The sequence below is a fragment of the Papio anubis genome, chromosome 15 (genome assembly GCF_008728515.1).
Source record: "Papio anubis isolate 15944 chromosome 15, Panubis1.0, whole genome shotgun sequence".
NCBI lineage: Eukaryota > Metazoa > Chordata > Mammalia > Primates > Cercopithecidae > Papio > Papio anubis.
The window spans coordinates 14,861,964-14,881,285 of NC_044990.1; the positions used below are offsets into that span (position 1 = coordinate 14,861,964).

The 19,322-nt window shown below is 37.9% G+C and overlaps 1 protein-coding gene across 4 annotated transcripts in view; it reads right to left on the reverse strand.

Annotated features, from left to right (window-relative positions):
* DCLK1 (doublecortin like kinase 1) overlaps positions 1–19,322 on the reverse strand; it is a 353,771-nt gene that overhangs the window by 321,252 nt on the left and 13,197 nt on the right. For all 4 annotated transcript variants that reach the window (XM_017951175.3, XM_009191765.4, XM_009191764.4 and 1 more), the window contains exon 3: positions 11,958–12,304. In XM_017951175.3, the coding sequence (XP_017806664.1) occupies positions 11,958–12,304 (347 nt within the window). The remainder of the gene's footprint in view (positions 1–11,957; positions 12,305–19,322) is intronic.

Consider the following 19,322-nt stretch of genomic DNA (forward strand, 5'->3'; position numbering starts at 1 on the left):
AGATATTTCCAATGCCTGGCACAGAATCCATGCTGAATCAATGTTTCCTGATCTAACAAGTCTACAAGGACATGCATATTTTAAACATTAAAAGACATTTATGTTAAAAAGCTAAAGTACAATCATCTTAATAAAACCCAGGTGAAACTCTTCATCCAATTTGGCAAAACCAAAGACAACTCTGTGACTAGTCTGTTCACCTAACAGGCTTTGTAACAGGTCTTTGTTTTTTATGGTCACTGTCAATAACTGGCACTCTGCACAATACAATAATGCATGAGATTAGATTTTCTCCAACTGAACGTATCCCAGAGGCATCACAGCATGATCTTCAGAAATTCTCCCTTTTCCTATAAACTGTTGCCAAATGCAGCAAGGATTTAATCAATGGATGTATTTTTTTCTCAATACACAGTGGCTAAGTCTAGCCATTTGACACAAAATATAAATAAAGAGAAAAGCAATTTTTGCTATATAAGAAAACGATTGGCCAGGCATGGTGGCTCACACCTGTAATCCCAGCATTTTGGGAGGCCGAGGCGGGAGGATTGCTTGAGTCCAGGGGTTCGGGGCCAGCCTGGACGACATGGCAAAACCCTGTCTCTACAGAAAGAAAGCACACACAAAAATTAGCCAGGCATGGTGGTGCATGCCTGTAGTCCCAGCTGCTTGGGAGGCCGTGGTCAGAGAATTGCTTGAGCCCGGGAGGTGGAGGCTGCAGTGAGCCAAGGTCACGTCACTGTGACCTTGAGTAACAGTGACAGAGTGAGATGCCTGAGTGACAGAGCGAGATCCTGTCTCAAACAAACAAACAAACAAAAATGATGATGTTACCAAGAAACAAAATACAATAAGCCTGCACTACTCCTTTCACAGGAGACCAGTCCCAGAAATGGCCTGAGAAATATGTCAGTAATTTTACTCTTCCTAGGGCCACTGTATCAACCAATGACACAAACGAACCTTTTACTGGTTCTTTGTGTACGGACCCCACTTATTTCTAGGGCTTATTATTTTTTCCCTAATTTAGAGCTATAACCTCAGAGATGGAATTGACCTTCCCATTCGAAAAAGGCCTTGTTTATGGGGTCACTGGGCATTGTATGGCTGTTTGCAAAGCCCCATCTGCCCTAATTGACGTGCAGTCCCTGCCAGCCACCAGCTGAATTAAATAGGCGACACCGCCTCAGTCTCTTAACCTCCCAGGCTGTGTCATAAGAAAATCACTCTAATTCTAATTACTAGGTGGTTCCTTCACACCAGCTTATCCCATCCATTGTTGTTTTCCACAGTCAAGTCTGCGGTACATAAGACTCTTGGCCACTAAATCCTTGGGCATGCCTAGGAAATTATTATAGCTGGAAATTATTTTCAAGAATCACCCCTCCATTCCTGCGCACCTTAAAAACAGCCCATGTCTTTCTGGGCATCGTCCATGTCGGGAATTGTCTCATGCGTAGGGGCTCCATCTGATAATAGTTGAAGATCGAAAATCGGTTCTCAGGACCAGTTAATGACTTCCATTCATTCCCACAGAAGACACCCAGAAGTGGCACAGGGATCATATTCAGTGTGTGCAGCGTATTGAGGGGAGATACAGACAACTTCTAACAGCACGCCTATGCACTTTGTGGCATTAATCTCTTCCTCGGATCCATGTTTCCACAGTGTTTGTTCAGCCTTCCTGCCTCTTTAACCTACATTTATTCTCCATACAGGAAGCCATCCACCCTCCACACGAGGCAGCCCACTGAGGCTAGATTGCAGTGAGAACACATTTCACACTAATGCACTGGCTGCTTTCCAGAACGTTGTTGCTGGCAATCATATCTTGCCATCTGATGTCAACATTGGCATTAGGATGCTAATAAAACTGCAAAATCAGCTAAAGCTAATGTTTAATGCATCCATGCAACAACAGCCAGGGTTCGCCATCTTTAGGGCTTTGCATTCTGATGTTCCATTCATACTCTTCAGTCTCCTGAGCAGCACTTCTGAAACTTAAATGTGAATATACACAGCCCGAGAATCTTGTTGAAATCACATTCTGACTCAGTAGGTCTGTGTGGGGCCTGAGGGTCTGCATCTCTACCTGGTCCGTGGTGGCCTTGCTGCTCCTGTCTCGGGACCACTCTTGGTACTGAGGTTTTAATTAATTAATTTATTTATTTATTTATTTAATTTTTTTTTTTTTTCTTTTGAGATGGAGTCTCATTCTGTCATCCAGGCTGGGCTGGAGTGCACTAGCGCCATCTCGCCTCACTGCAACCTCCGCCTTTGAGGTTCAAGTGATTCTCCTGCCTCAGCCTCCCGAGTAGCACCTACCACCACACCCAGCTAATTTCTGTATTTTATTAGAGATGGGGTTTCACCGTGTTGGCCAGGCTGGTCTCCAACTCCTGACCTCAAGTGATCCGCCTCTCTCAGCCTCCCAAAGTCTTGGGATTACAGGCATGAGCCACTGTACCTGGTTGGCAGTGAGGTTTTTAAGAACACTGATGAAGCATACACCTGTGCACATAGCAGAACTCTTTACAACTTATTTCTGTTGTGTAAGCAGTTTCTAGATTCCAGACTCTCACTGTGAAAAAGCATCAGAAGCAAAATGTCTAGTCTAATTTTTTTTTTAAGCTAGTGCTTACCTTGAGTTATTTTCTTCCTGGAAGGTTTGCGTGTATGTTTTGTTTTGTTTTTAATAAAAAAGTCAATTGTATGTTACTATCTGCCAAGGCAAGTTTAGTTTATGGTCTTCCAAGTACAGAAAAAGGGAATGGACAGATCTCTTGTAGGGGCACTCCTAGCCCTGTAATCTACTTGTTAAAGGATGAGCCACAAGTTAAAACTAAGAAATGTCATTTAACAAACTGTAAGCATCTAATGAGGGTAGTCGTGAATACAGAAATCCACAAAGCACTGTCTTCTTTCTCCGGGATATTTTGGTCTCACACAGGTGTACAGACAGTTCTAATGCAAAGCAGAAGTGATTATCCACAGAAAGAGAACTACCCTGTGCTTTTCCCTCAGGGAGGAACTCATAAAAGATCATGGTGACTGTGCTCCCATTGACCTAAAAATCCTGTTACCTGGCACTTACAAAAACTAGACTGGACTTATGGACTCAGACATGTTTTGAAAAATGTGACTTTTTTTCTAAGAGGATTCTAGACAGAGCAGACGGAGTCTGAGATACTTTTAACCTCCAGTAACTGATGACACTGAACAGCACCTCAAGAATTGCTACTTTACATACTGTTTCCTTCTCGATCGGACTTTGGAACACGATTACTATCAGCCATAAGTCAGAAGACAAAGAGGCTCTACAGGCAAGTCACAAGAGAGGAAAGCACACTGGGAAACCTGGCTTCAGGGGCTCTGACCCTGGACAATGAAATAACAAAGTTAGAGAGGGGATGGTTTGATATGTTTCTCACATGAACGTGCAGACTGTCCCCTGAAGGTAGCAGCAAGGAGCCAAACTGCACACAGAGTGGGATCTGAGGTTTTCATTGTTGTTGTTTTTGTTTTTGTTTGTTTTAAAGAAAAAGACAGGGCCAGGTGCCATGGCTCACACCTGTAATCCCAGCACTTTGGGAGGCTGAAGCCAGCAGATCACTTGAGGTCAGGAGTTTGAAACCAGCCTGGCCAACATGGTGAAACCTCGTCTGTACTAAAAATGGAAAAATTAGCTGGGTGTGGTGGCATGCACCTGTAATCCCAGCTACTTGGGAGGCTGAGACAGGAGAATCTCTTGGGCCTGGGAGGTGGAGAGGTTGCAGTGAGCTGAGATTGCACCACTGCACTCCAACCTGGGAGACAGAACAAGACTCCTGTCTCAAAAAAAAAGAAGATAAAGGAAAAAAGACCAAAATATGAGCAAGGGCCATCTTCTCAACACAACTGTGGGTAATTTTAATTTATCTTAATATTTTCCCATTTCCTTCAAAATTCTTTACAAAGATTATATATTAATCTTACAAAGGACAAGACCAATTAAAGAATAAATCTCCCATCTGTCCTTTTGTTTCTAAGGCATGTTGTTTACAACATAGTTCCTATTTAAAATTGGATTTTTAAAGTTCCATTTAATTTCTGAAACAGACTTCTTTCATTTAATTTAGTTTCAACGATTTAAAAACTAATCAGGAAAATCTGGTGCAACATATTATACTCTACCACCACAAACACCCTTGAATACTGCAGGTTTGTGTCTCTGCGATAATTAGGCCAGATGCTTTTCATGCACATCTCCTATTGGCCCATCACCAATTTTTAAATCCATGGGACATATTGATCAATTCTTCTCTTTATTCACTGGATGGCTAAGGCAATGTCAGGAAGGTTTAGAGCAATTCTCCTGACTCAGACGGCGAGATGTTTCTAACAGAATATCTATTGTTCCCCCACAAAATGAAAGTGCTTTCAATAGCGAAAATGATCTAAAATTGGCAGATGCATTCTTTTTCTTTTCTACACTAGAGTCTTTCATGAAGAAGCCCTAGCTAGAAACAAGCACCATGGTGCGGTGTGCATGGTAATGTAGTGTGTGGTCACACTACAGAGGGCACCATCATCATTTATGGCTACCCATGACCACAGCCCAGGGTGACCAAGGCAGCTCCTATGAGGCCATCACCTGTAAGGACCTTGCTGAATACTGGAGCCTTGTGCTAACGCCGAGTGGATAGACCACAGCAAACTGGTCAATCATCCAGCTACTTAGTCATTCAATCATTTACCAGGTCAAGCTCTGGAGACTCAAAGGCTGATAGGACACCTTTCCTAGCCTCATCCTATAAAATCGAAAGGAGGAGACAGGAATTACAATAGACCAGCATAATGAACATTTGCATGGCTACGTACAATGTACAGTGAACAGGTCCCAAGAGAGGGAGTTGTCAATTTTACATGGAGAAGATAGGAAATATTTCATAGACAAGGCCACCTTTGGGCTGAATCTTGAGAATGAGTAGGTTCTTGCTTTGCAGAGCTGGGGTTCATGAGATTACCTTCAATTATCAATGTAATCATCAATGTAAATATATATAGCAATGAGTCCAGTGCCAGGCACAGAGAAGGTTTTCAACAAATGATACTAATAGTAATATTACTTTCCTGGTGGGATGGATTGCCAATAGAAAGATGCCTTTAAGGAATGACCTGTACCACTGAAGAAGAAAGTGAATAAAATATCTGCATCGCATTCACAACTGAATGACAATAAATGGGATGATAAAAATACAGTCGTTAGTAGTTCAGGTACAATAATTCAGTTACAATGGAAACAGTGCAAAATGACCAATTCCACATTCATGGTATTATACAACTACAAGGGTCTTATATTTTTAGGAAAGCCTGGAATATGAGAACAGAAGGGAGAAGGACTGATATTGTTAGAGGACCTACCACATGTTAAGCCAAGGCCTTTATATACATATTTTGCCAATTAATTATCACCCCAATATTAAGAGGTATGCATTACTATGCCATCTTAAAGAAGAGGAAATTGAGATTCAGAGAGTTTACCTGATTTGCCAGAGGTCACACCACTAATGAGTATTCGAGTCAGGATTTGACTTTATATTAGTAAGTGTCTCATTTCGAATTCCATGCTCTTTTTATTCTATCATGAAGCATTTCCATGTGAAAAGCCATATATACAAAGGAAAATATGATTAGTCATTATAAAAGGATAATTTAAAACAGCAAGTCCCTTTGGCACATTTAAAATATGATTTTTTTCCAAAAGCAACTTAAGTGTCAGCATTTCCATTATAACAACTACCAACAATTGGGTACCAATCACAGTGCTAAATTTGCCACGTGAATTGTTTCATTTAGTCCTCGTGACAACGTATAAAGCAAGCATTATTATCATGATTATTATTCACAATATATGGATGATGAAACTGAGGATTATCACGGTGTGAACTATTTCCAACAGGAGGATACATTTCACTGTGCCCACAGTAGAGGACAGATTTGAACTCAAGTCTATAATTCTATGGAACTAATGTTTTTCCTCTGTATCACGTTATCACATATCTCTATACTTAATTTATAGCATACATAAGCAAATTTTCCTCATTATAAGTATATTCAATATACAGAAATTGTAAACTTAACTAATCAGTAAGTTGGGTAGGCTAACTAAATTTTCCAGGCTTGGATGAAAAACCACAAGCTAGATTTTCCAGACTGAAATCTCAGTCCAGGCTCAGCTGAATTTTTTTGTTTGTTTGTTGCAGGGATAACTGACTGACCAGTTGACTTTAAAGTCCAAGTTCTTTCCATCATCCTAACATGCTCCTGCCAGACGGAAAAGGCTCACAGGCCAGGTCAGGGCTCCAGCTGTCATAGGAGCAAGAGAAGTCACCACCAGAAGGCAATCACAAAGCCAGTAGACTTGTAAATGTCCCCCAGATGCTCTCAGCACACTATGGAAGGGCTTTAGAAAACCTATCTTCAGTACAGCAGTGGAACACTAAGAGAACTTAGAATTCATTTTACAGCGAGCTAGAATGCAATTTACAGAAAACTGACTTTTGCTAAAAGGAATCTAAGCCTTAAAATATACATCACTGCAGGTACCTATAATTGATCACATCCTCAGAGGAGCTCAAAGTGAAAAAAAAAAAAAGGATTTAAAATCTTCCCAATTTGGAGGCACTAATAGCTACATAAGGACAGGTGTAGCTCATGAGTCCTGAATATTGACCAAAGATATGTGACCTAAAATAGCACATTCTATTCTGAACACTTTAATTCTGTAAGTGAAGTGTCCTTATGATTCTTAAACTTCTTTTTCTTTGAAATCATCTATTTTCATCAATTCATAGCTCTAATAAATCATGAGGATGGTTTAACATGTGCTCTGAGCTTTTGTAGAAAAGTTTAATTTGACATTTTAAAGTATAAGCTAAATTACTTGTATCAACTGTTTTTTTACTCCAATTGCAAACAAAACTAAAAAGTATTACATTCCCTTTACTACATAGGTAGTGTAGCAAATCAATAGTACTCAATCTTTATACTAAGAATGAAGGGTTTTAATATGCTTGCAGAAGTTAATCAGGACTGTCACAGAAAAGTTCTACTAATAAAAAAGGAAAAATACCACTGCTGTTAACAGCTACAGAAAACCTCCTTTTCCATTCCAAATAAATCCTATCAGATTCTAAATGTTTTACATTTTATCTGGAAACCTCTAGTTTCCACATTTTCTATGCTTATCAACTCCTATAGCCAAGGTCAGATGTAATAATAATTTGTACGAGTTTTTTCACTTGTAAGAGGAAGACATACATTAAGCGCTGTGAACTCAAGAGTGGACCAAATTATTTTTACTTCAGATTAGAATTAGATATTAAAAGCCAAAAGGAAGAAAATAAAGACCATTTTGTGATGTCTGATTCATAGATTCCTATTAATCACCATTACCATTTCCTGTAATCAAATAAACTCCTGTATTAAACACCTAAACATGTACCCTAGAACTTAAAGTATAATAATAATAAAAAAATAAAAATAAAAAAAATTTTAAAAAATGGCGGCAATTACTGACTCATTTACAAGCATCTTTTGAGCTTTACGTTTACAATAGGGAATAAGGATTCATGATCAAAAGATATAGAGAAGAGGTAATAATGGATTAATTTATCAACAGCTACTGGGATGTCCTCAAAATGGCAGTTATGATGCTTTCTCATGGTTTACCATCCAAATCAGTTTATGACTACCCTTACTTCAGCTGAGGAATTCCTAATGTTTTCCATATTGGGAAAACAATAAATGGTTTGCTCACTCTAGCATGCTAGCAGTGGTAGATTTTATAAAGTCCATGGCCTATGTGAAATGTCTGAAAGATAAAAATATAACATCCCTGGGTTTTTTTCTCTTCACTAAACCATGCTGTAATGTTGCACAGATCTTTGATGTTGAAAAGTAGATAAGATAGGGATGTGCATTGGTTTTCTACTTAAAGAGCTATCTAGTTTGTCACTGCTATATTTCAGTGGGAAGGGGATCATTGGGAAGTGCCCTATCTGTGTTCTTTATAGTATAAATCACCTACTTAGGCACGAGCTGTTCTATGTTTCTAAGGAAGGATTCAAGAACCACAGATGAAGCAGCTCAAGAAAACCAGATTTGCTTTTCCATAAAAGGAGTCAGGAGATATGCAAGGGTATCTTTGTAGCAAATCTGGTAACTTTTAGGCTTATTTTAAGCACTTAAAAAACAATTATACTCCAAATGTCCTCTGGGAGGAACTGCTTGGCAGGTTAAGTGAATAACCCACAGCAAAGTTCCAACATCTAGAGCTTGGGCTTGGGCAAGAGGAAGAGACTCTCAGACTCTCAGATCCCACAAATCCTCCCCTTGGACATGGGTTCAGGGGACATGATTTTAACTGTCAGCTAGAAAATGTCCCTTTTTCTTCTTTGGAGGTCTCTAACCAAGGCCCAGATTTAAAAAAAAAAAAAAAAAAAAAAAAAAGCATCACTGAAATTAAGGCATGTTAAGTGCTTCCTTGAACTCCCAGCCATGCCAGCAAAAGGACTGATGACCTGGTGAGCAGTCACCCTGAAAGCTGCAAGGAAGACGAGGAAGGTCGGGGCAACCATTTACTGAAGCTTCAGCGCCCCTGAATAAAGAATGGAGTTGAAATTATTAGCAAGGGTTTGCTCACACATAGGCTGCTTATGAACCACAACGATCATCTTGGCCAATTGTAGCTTCCTGCAGAATCTTTTCTAGATTGTGCAGCATTTCCAAAACGTTCATTTCCTTATCTCAGTCTAAAAACATCAAGAAAAGTACTGTTCGATGAACTCCTCGCTTAGGGCTAACACAAACCCGGGAGGCCACAGAGCAAGGAGTTGTGGTAGAAACAAGTGAGAACGGCATGTGGTCTCTGCCCTCCAGTGTCCGTCTCCTCTGGGTAACAGATTAAACAGCAGGCTCCGGCTTTCATGGTTCCATTGTCCAAAATCCCAGCGTCAACAGTTTTCATGCCATGGATACACCTGCAGGCTGCCCTAAGGCAATCTACAAAACCATCTTCCTCTCTACCCATTTACTCAAAGCACTCAAGCAATTCATTTTTTTAAACAATTCTACTTCCTCAATCCAAAAACATGAAATTCTTTACTGGGCATTGGAATTCCCATATTGTTCATGGAGCTGATGTGAGGGTTCAGTTAAACCATTTTTTTAAAAGGTGGGACAAGTAATCTTAGGGTGACATCTTGTTGGCAGCATAAGCACCCTGATGTCACCACAGGCAGGTCAAGATGGTAGCAGTGCAGGTGCCACCCCACTATGGCCAAGCATTATTCCATAGGACAGCGTGGAGGAAAGTGGTTCATTCTCAGAGGATTATCAAGCCTCAGTCTCTGCTAGTGTTGTCAAAAATTCTATTCTAACAAACTGCTTATGAGACAGATTTCTCTTTTGAGCCAAAATGATTCCAAAGACTCCTGGGGTCCATGAGGAAGCATCTTTGTTCCCACTGGGAACCCAAGGAATAAGTCTTTATGTTCTTTCCACTTAATCATCCAATTTCTCTGCAGCTTTCCACTGATCCTGCTATGAAGAGAACATGCCAACACTAGGGGAAATGCCATAGCAGCAAACTGAATGCTTGACAAAACAACAGTTGAGTACAACAGTCAGCAGAATGACTGCAGGAAAAAAAGGACAGCGCAGAAATATTTCAGATGATATTCCTTGGACAGATTACTCCCTTAACAATTCTTTCTCAGTACATTTGCGTCAGTTTGGTGCTTTAACATAATCTAAAATGGTACAGTGGTTACCAGCACAAGCTCTGGAGCAAGACCAGTTTAAATCATAGCTGTGTGGTCTCGGGCATGTTTTTAACAAGTTCTGTGCCTTAGTGTTCTAATCTGTTAAATGGGGATAATAAGCAAGTTGTTATGAGGATTAAACATGCTAATATATGCAAAGCACTTAGAACAATGCTCAGTAAAGCTATCATCATTATATACCAAAATTGCTATCGCATGTATCATCATAGTTGACACACAAGCACTCTATAAAATACAGGTAATCATTTTATCTGTGTTTCACTGATGAGGATAATGAGGCTCAGTTAAGTGTTTTGCTAAAAACATAAGGAATCTATGACTGAGCCAAGACTTGAATCCTGGTCTTTTGACATTAAACCTGGGATTCCTTCCCATGACTTCAGGTTATTTACATGTAAACCACAGCAGACTAGCTGTTATCAAATACTGATACTAGACAAATTCAGTAAGGAAGAAAATAATTGAGAACATCATACCTATTCTAGGGATTCTAGGGATCCTGAAATAAACAAAATTAAATAATCAGCTGATGGCAAATTTTAGCTAAAGTCATTAAAGCTGATTTTTAGATTCAGAGTAGCATTTTGGAGCTACTAAAATTCTGAAGTGAGGCAGGGAGAGGGAACATTTATCCATATGTATTCTTTACTCTAATGAGACACTTTATAAAAATATTTACTTGAATAGGTATATATTTATGAAAATGGATGAACTCCCATCTTGAGAAAATTCAGTATGTGAAAATTCAGAACTACAAGATGTTTGAATAACTCATTAGAAATGGAGCCAGTGAAGGGTTTAAATGTGTAAAGGTGAAGTTTGCCATCTTATTGCTACTATAACTCACAAGCCAGCATGAACTTTCTGGTCATTGATAGATTGATGACATTTAGGCTACAGACTCTTAAATCTAGAAGACTAGATCTCATTCATTAGAGAATCTCATCCATTAGGATCCTTATCCTCATGATACTTAGGGCAAGGGTTATCAGACAAGCAAAAGATGGTAAATACAAATGAACAACTGGCACATATTCCTTCTTTCCTAATGAATTTTATAATTTAGAGCATCTGAATGGATTCCTAAGGGAAGTATTCTTTCATGACTAATACTCTTTCTAGGATTAGCATCGATTTCTAATTCAGAAAGTTTGAATGTGCTACCCTTTAAGAACTTGGAGGAGTCTTCTATTTAATAAGATCAGTTTCTTAATTCATGAATCATTTTAATTTTAGTATTTTCTATACATACAAATCATTCAAATTATCCCTCAAAAAAAATTTTTTAAAGCATTTTGACAGCACCACATTAAAAACTAAACTTCCATCAAAGATAGTGTGCTCAAAAATGTAATCTGGTAAACTCTGAATGACTAGCAAATCATGCTGTACATATAATCAATGTTTTTTAATTCAACTCACCATCAAGGTTCTGCCAAACCTTTACAAAAATAATCCACCCAAGACAACAAAAAGTGATGCTTCCTTTGGATTCATCTGACCAATTCACATTAAAATGATCACCCATCCAAGTCAACTGATGTTCCTTCTGTAGCTAAAAAACCTCCCTTTTATTTTAACACTGAAATATACAAGATAAATACTATTCTAGAAATATGACTTTAAAGCTATCCAGATGGAAATATGTCATTTCTTAGATACACATTTGAAAATCTATAAAATGTAAGTAAATCTCACCAGTGAACAAACACTACAAAGACTTAAAATCATAAAATATTTAGGTCAAAGAAATAAGTTAGAATTGTCCCTACTGGTCACAGTTTACTTCCATACCTCAGTCATCCTTAAGGCTATAAGACCTATGAGAAAACTGAAAACAGATGACAGAAAAGAACCATTATGTTAAGCAATAATAAATGAAAAAGTAGAAATCCCTGAGTAATTATTTAATCTTCAAAGATATGCATTTTTTTTTCTTACTTTATTCCTAAGAATAATCCTGCTCAACTCAAACTTCTGACTGTTCTAGGGCCAGCAAGTACATATTTGTTGATTAAGTCACCCAGGTCTTTTAACAACTTGAGCAAAATGTATGCTTTAACCACGTACACCCTCCAACTCCCTGGTTCTTGCCTCAAAGGCAAAGTCACATCACAATATGTCTCTTACCTGTTTCCCATCCAGTGTGTACAGGCGTTTCACCACTCCCGAGTCCAGCTTGATGGCATCAGTGATATCAGTGAGGACCTGCTCAAAGGAATGAGCCGTTTTCTTGTTCAGCAGAATCCTGACAGCTTTCCGCGGCTTCACACCACTTCTGATGATGGTGACCAGCTTGGGCCGAATGAAATCCTTATTCTCTCGCACCTCTGAAGGGCTCCCTTTGGCAGTGGCCAGTGAAGACACCACTCGAGAAGCCGAGGTGGTCTTGACATTCACCGACCAGTTGGGGTTCACGTTCTTGGTGTACTCCAGTTTCTTGAAGGGCTCTATTGAGCCACATACATAACTCTCTCCTAAGGAAGAGAGAAATATATTTAAATTTAAACGAAAATATACCCATTTCTTTTTTCCTACTTATCCTCTCTTTTGCCTTTTCTGCTTAAGGGCAAGAGCTAGCCCTGACTTTTCAAACAATGGAAGTATGAGTAATCATCAGGGAAAAAGAAAGATTTCTGATTGCTAGTCTGGCACTGTCAGTAACAGATCCACATCCTGGAAAAACAAAACAAAACATTATTCCTCCATTTCTTCATCTTAAGGTTGGTGATAGGAATGCTGATCTGCTTGAAAAGACCTTAGAGAAGTGTGAAAGTGAATTTAAAATAGAAAATATTCTTTGGGAATTAGAGATATTTAAATTTGCAGAAAACTTCAAAATCGGAAGTACCTACATTTGCTACCTGAGATAATTTAGACACTAAGAATGAATCAGAATACAGCATCTAAAAATAGTCATATAATTTATGAATTTGATGAGAGGTGATGCTAAAGATTTTGTAAAGCCCAGTAAAGTTCCAAAAGCAAGCAAATAATCACCCTTCCTTTCTCTCATCTACATAGTGCCAATCACAGTGATCCATACACACTGTAAAGTCAATTCATACTTGTTCATAAGTAAAAAGTTTTAGAAGTGTTCAACATACAAACTACAGCTTCAAAAATGGGCTCTAAAAAAATAAATAAATTTTTATTAAAAATGACACCTTAGCAGGAAAATTTTTAATGAAAATAATCAGAGTATTAAGTAGATGAAGATCACGCACACAAAAAAGAAAAACAAGAACCAAGAGACAACAAATTGTAAAATGACGAATTCTAAATACATATTTCATAAAGTTAGGTCAAAGTCTTTTGAAATTAAAGATTTTGTAATGGCTTTTTTTCTGTGTTAATAAGTTTTTGTAACTAGGAATAGGTAAAAATGCTGAAAGGCCTTCATAATTGCAGGTAAAATGACCTAGGCCTAATCTAACACAGCCCATTCTTTTATCTAAGTCCTTGTATTATTTTTAAATTAACAGTGCAAACATCCAAGGCCAAAGAACAAGCAGTCGCATAAAAATAACTGAAGCAGGCCTTCAAAAGTTAAAAAGAACAGTTATACATGTCATTGAACACTTGTTTTGCAGATGTTCTTAAAATATCCTATAATGTGCATACATACACATTATGCCTCACTAGAAGTTGTATGAATAGTGCAAGTTAAACCAACCCCCTTTCTATTCACTTGGCATATCACGACTTGTCTCAGCTATGCCTTTCTCAGGATTTCAGTAAATATCAAAAACATATACAGATTTTTGATATTTACTTAAATTCTGAGAAAGGCATATTTGGGTACTACAGAAACAGCAGTGTTTTTGGAGGTTTCATGGAGTGATGACCTGAACATGATAGTGGGAAGAGAGAATTGGAAATTCGGGCTCAAAACCTGGCCTCTCCAAGCATGTGACTTTGGACCAGTCCCTCAGATTTCTGGGTGGTGGTTTATTTATCTATAAAGTAAAACCTCAATAGGTTTTTATGAAGATCAAGTTAGAAGATAGAGATCAAAGTGATCTCAGATGCAAACTTGCTATGTAAGTGAAAATGACCTGAGGCTATATTACCCTAATTGTGCAGTAAGCCACAAAGAAAAATTCAAAAACAAAATTACTAGAAATCAGTAAGCAGGTCTTATATTGAACAGTTACCAGTGGACACCACGTTGGGTCCATGTCAATGTGAGAATGCCCCCAACACTCCCCAGTGAGACACACAGCATGTAATTGAGCTGGTAAAGCTAGCTTTTGTCAGAATTCTGTGCCAACTGAAGATATACAATTCTCTGATCATTTTTAAGTTTATATACTAAGCTAATAACTAAAAGCAAAACAAAGATATAGAGAGTACATTTCAACAAAAATTTTAAAAATGTATTAGAAGAGGGAGCAGCTTTAAAGAACATAGCAACATGGAATGAGTTTGTTAGAAGAGAAAATAAACACTTTTTAAAAATATCTTCTTAGATAAAGCACCCTGAAAATGTTTAAAAGCATAAGAAAGTTCTCCCGTGACACTGAGAAGGCATTGCTGGTTTGGTTCAAGCAACAATGATCAGAAAAAAAATATGTGTTTAATCTGTGCTGTAAATGTGAGGCTCCTCTGCCGGATAATCAGATTTAAAGACTGGAATGTGAATCTTAGAGAAGGATGTGAGACTCCAGTAACAGATGATACTGTGCTAACAGGAAAGCAACAGCTAAAGGAAGGAGAAGGAGCTGCCACCAAATCCAAGATCACACACCACAGTCATTCAGTCTGCGACACTATTCAGGAATTCAGGAAAGGCCCAGATGGATTTCCTTATGCTAATAAATTTCCATTGATTTCCTTATGCTAGTAAATTTCCATTTTATCGTGCAAAGAAATTTCCAGTAAATCTATTTGAATCCATGTTTTAACTATTTTTACTGTAATCGTAATACTGAATTTCTCTCTGCCACAAGAGATGTGGTTCCTGCCTTAACATAGTTAAATTAAAGTTGGTTGTATTTTCTGATTTTATAAAAAATAGCTTTTCAATTCATGGGCTAATTATCATCGATAATTATAAATTAACAAATGTGATTGTTCTGAATGAAGAAAACATAGTTTTGATTTGGTCAAATAGCTCTGGATATCCAGTGTTCAGTCTCTTCCTTAGTGAGACTGAGATTTAAGAGATAGGTTATAATCTTGTTTAAATAATCATTTTTAGAGAGCATTCAAGTATTGACATGAGGTATGTGTGCTAAGTGCCATTCAAAAATAACAAGACAGGGCCAAACATGGTGGCTCACACATGTAGTCCCAGCTACTTGGAGGGCTGAGGTGGGAGTATCGCTTGAGCCTGGGTGGATAAGGCTGCAGTGAGCCATGATTGTGCTGCTGCACTCCAACCTGGGCAACAGAGCGAGATCCTGTCTCTCTTTATTTAAAAAACAAACAAACAAACAAAATAACATGATAAAGTAAGCTTATAATTACTGTAGTATACTTCCTCTTACATACACTAAGCCATCCCACATTCCAAAGTCTTTTGGTATAACTTTTACTGCAACAATGAAATAAAAGTGAATTTATCTAAAACAAACAAAAAAACCAAGGTATTTTTCAACAAAATAGCCCAAAATTAGGTGTGGAAGATTTGCATTACTTCCTATAGGTGAACTTGAACAGGATGGCATGATTGCAAAGCTCTTAGAAATGGTACCGGAAATTACAAAACATCATGATTTTTTGGTTGGTTGTCATACAACCTTTTTTTTTTTTTTTTTTTTCCAGTTTGTTCAAGCCCTAAAGATTCTATGATAAGACCGATTCTTCACTTGAAATTTAATACTCTGGGATCTAAGACACCCCAACAAACAGCAAGAACTGCTGAAACAGCATCTGCCTGAATTTCGTTGTAGCATTTATGAAGGCCAAAAACTAATCTTTGTTTTTAAGTAGAGAGAGATAAAGAAAATGACAGTTTTTTGAAAAGGTAAGGAAATAAAGCATGAAATTATGTTTGGATCCAACTGATACTAAAATATCAGAATATGGTAATTTCTTTCCTGAAAGATTTCAGTATTTTCAGAAAGTTGGAGGGTAAAATAATATGTAAGAATATTAGATTATTTTTAAGATACTGAAGAATCTTTGTTTAAAAAATCATCTATGTATTTTTATTTTTATGTTTTGTTTTTTATTTTTGTGAGACAGAGTCTCACTCTGTCACCCAGGCTGGAGTGCAGTGGTGTGATCTCAGCTCACTGCAACCTCTGCCTCCTGAGTCCAAGCAATTCTCCTGCCTCAGCCTCCTGAGTAGCTGGGATTACAAGCATGCACCAACACGCCCAGCAAATTTTTATATTTTTAGTAGAGACAGGATTTCATCACGTTGACACTCCTAGCCTCAAATTCCTGGCCTCAAGTGATCCGCCCACCTCGGCCTCCCAAAGTGCTGGGATTACAGGCGTAAGCCACCACGCCTGGCCTGTATTTTTAAATGATCATACTTGCCATTATTCTTCAAAGCATAACAATACATTTCCTCTAATAAGATTTATTATTTTAAAAATCTGCGAAGTTAATTCTACTTTGCCGTTAGCTTCCATTACAGAATTAGAATATTTCCACTTAAAATGACTTCCCTAGGCACTACTGAAAACTGATAATGTGGTACCAGCTCCCTGGGTGACTGCACCTGCAGTGTGTTAGCTATAAAAGTGCTCCTCCACAAGACTCTATGTTGGGGGATTCTACAAATTTGCCTCTTATTGCGGGAGTTTTTTCATTGGCTAAGAGTGGTGGCTTGTAAATTCCAGTTCTGATATTACTTAACTTCAGTCTGAAAATGCCCTCATCTCCATCCTTCACATTACTAGAGCTGTTGTCACCTCCTCTAAGCTTCCTTTAAGATCAATATGTGGCATAGTCAAAAGTATCTTAAGTGAAGGATATCTGTAATATATTTCATTTTTTCCAGAGGACAAACTTTCTGATTAAAAACCCTGGCAATTAAATTTCATTATTGTGAGTTATGGCAAAATCTAGAAAAAAACTCAAATATGTATTGAAACCTCTGCAACCGAACTGAATTAAATTCCATGAAATATTGTTTATAGAATAGAATATCATAAAGTGCCTTCTGGATATTACATTTTATGAGGCAACTCAGATACGTGCAGCAACATTTCATAATCTACCTGGAAGTCACTGGCTTAGGATGATTTTCATCGAGCTATTAAAGGCAAGAAAAAAGATTTCCCAAAGGCGCTTATGGGTCACTCCTTCCCAGAAGTCTTCCGTAACACAATAGAACATAAAAGTAAGCTGATAGAAAATGAATTTGAATGTATATGTCAGACCTGTGGACATGTCACCTTCTCAAATCCGAAGCAACAGAAAAACATTAAGGAAAAAAAATGAGAGATCTAAACTTTTTGAAATTGAAAAGTAGACACTCTTTTTCTTATTTCTTATTATAATAAACATGGCTTATTATAATTTACAAAAATACAAGGTACAAAAATAGATGGCAAAGGAGAAAAACAAAACAAAGAATATATGGAAAACACATGGAAGGTGCTCAAATAGTAAGCCAAGAAATGCAAGGTTAAAGCAGGTTAAAGCAGTTTTAAGATGTACTCTTGTACCTATTGTAATTGCAACAAAAGAATAATGAAAATAAGTGGTATTGAGGTTGCAGCAACAAAATAATACAAGGTGCTAAAATATATGACAAACGATAAACACAAAATAAAGTATAAATAGGAAACACCATTACAGACATTAAATTGGTAACAATCATTTTTAAAAAGCAACATGGAAACTACTTGGAGCCACGAAAATGTTTATACCCATAATCTCATTGCTAAAAATTGTGCCTAACAACAGAACAACAAATAACAAAACTGTGACAAGTACGTACAGCATTAACAATGAAACCTAAAAATTAAACACAACCTCCTAAATCCTGAGTCATAGGTGCAAGACCTAACTCAGCCACTCTGGGGAGGGAAAGAAACCTAAGTCAGGAGCCTGTTTTCAAATAGGTTAGAAAGCAAGATGTGTCTATGAAAAGATTCCACCACAAGGCAGTAAGTGGTAATGCTAAGTAAGTAGTGTAGGCCATCCTAACTCAGAGGAGAAAGAAGTCACTTCCTACTTCCCACTGGGCTATCAATGAAAGGGAAATAGAATTCACACTGGCCTTGGAAGTAAGGGTAAGATTACCATTGACAAAAAAGAGAGGGGAGAGCATTCCAGAGAAAAATAAAATAATAATATGCTCTGTCGCACAGTACAGAAAGGGATATGCTGTGACATATATTAATACATTTTCTCAAAAAAAAAAAGAAATAAAAATGGTTCCATAGACAGACGAGTTAGATAAAACCACATCAGGCAACAAGGTCAGAGTTTTACACGTGATCAGCCCTGGATGATAGACAGGTTACACTGGCTGCAGTGTGAATGACTGGCTGAAGTGAACACGGGGAGATATCACCTAGAAAGTCATTACAGCTGACTACAACAGGAGGTGAACTGAATGTTACATATCTACACTAGGGACGGAGGAGTGGATGCTACAAGGAGTATTTAGCAGATACAACCAGCCAGAATTGGCAATTGACTGGATATGGGTTCTGAGGGAATATGAGGCAACAAAGACACTGAAGTGATGACACTGAAAATTCTCTTTGGGCCTACTTCCCATACACCACAATAGGTATAATTAGAAGAGGAACAGGTTTGGACTAGGCAGTAAAGAAGGAAATTAAGTTGACTGTGCACATATTAAATTTAAAGTTCCTAGAAGCCAATCAGTTGGAGATTTCCAGCAAGCAGAAATAGGTGATGGAGAAGAGGGAACAAGTTGGAGAAATGTCTTAAGCAGAATCAACAAAATTTGATGATAGCTTGGATTTGAGGGATTAAGAGAGAGAGACGTTAAGGTTGACGTTAAGTTATGTGGTGTCCTAGTCCTTTGGCTGCTATAACAAAAGACCATCAACTGGAGGCTTATAAACAACACACATTTATTTCTCACTGTTCTGGAGGCTGGGAAGTCCAAGATCAAGACACAGGCAGATTTAGTGTTTGGTGAGGGCCCCACTTCCTCACAGATGGTGTCTTTTCATTGTATCTTCACAGGGTTGAAGGGGCAAGGCAATTTTTGGAGGCCTCTTTCATAAAGCAATGAATCCCATTCATTAAAGCTCCAGCCTCATGAACTAATCACCTATCAAAAGCCCTACCCCTTAATACCTTCATATGTGAATTTTGAGGGGGTCCCAAACATTAGGACCCTAGCAGGTGGTAACACTATTTAATAAGAGCTGAAATATGAGAGAAAGAATGAATTCTGGAAAATGGAAAAGAATGAGTCCACAATTATACATGTTGAGCTTGAAAGAACTAAGGAAGAGAATCACTTACATATATCAAGGTAGTTGGTGGGCAGAAGAAAGATCTGATTTGGGAGTAATAGGCCTTAAAAGAGTGGTTAAAATAATGTCA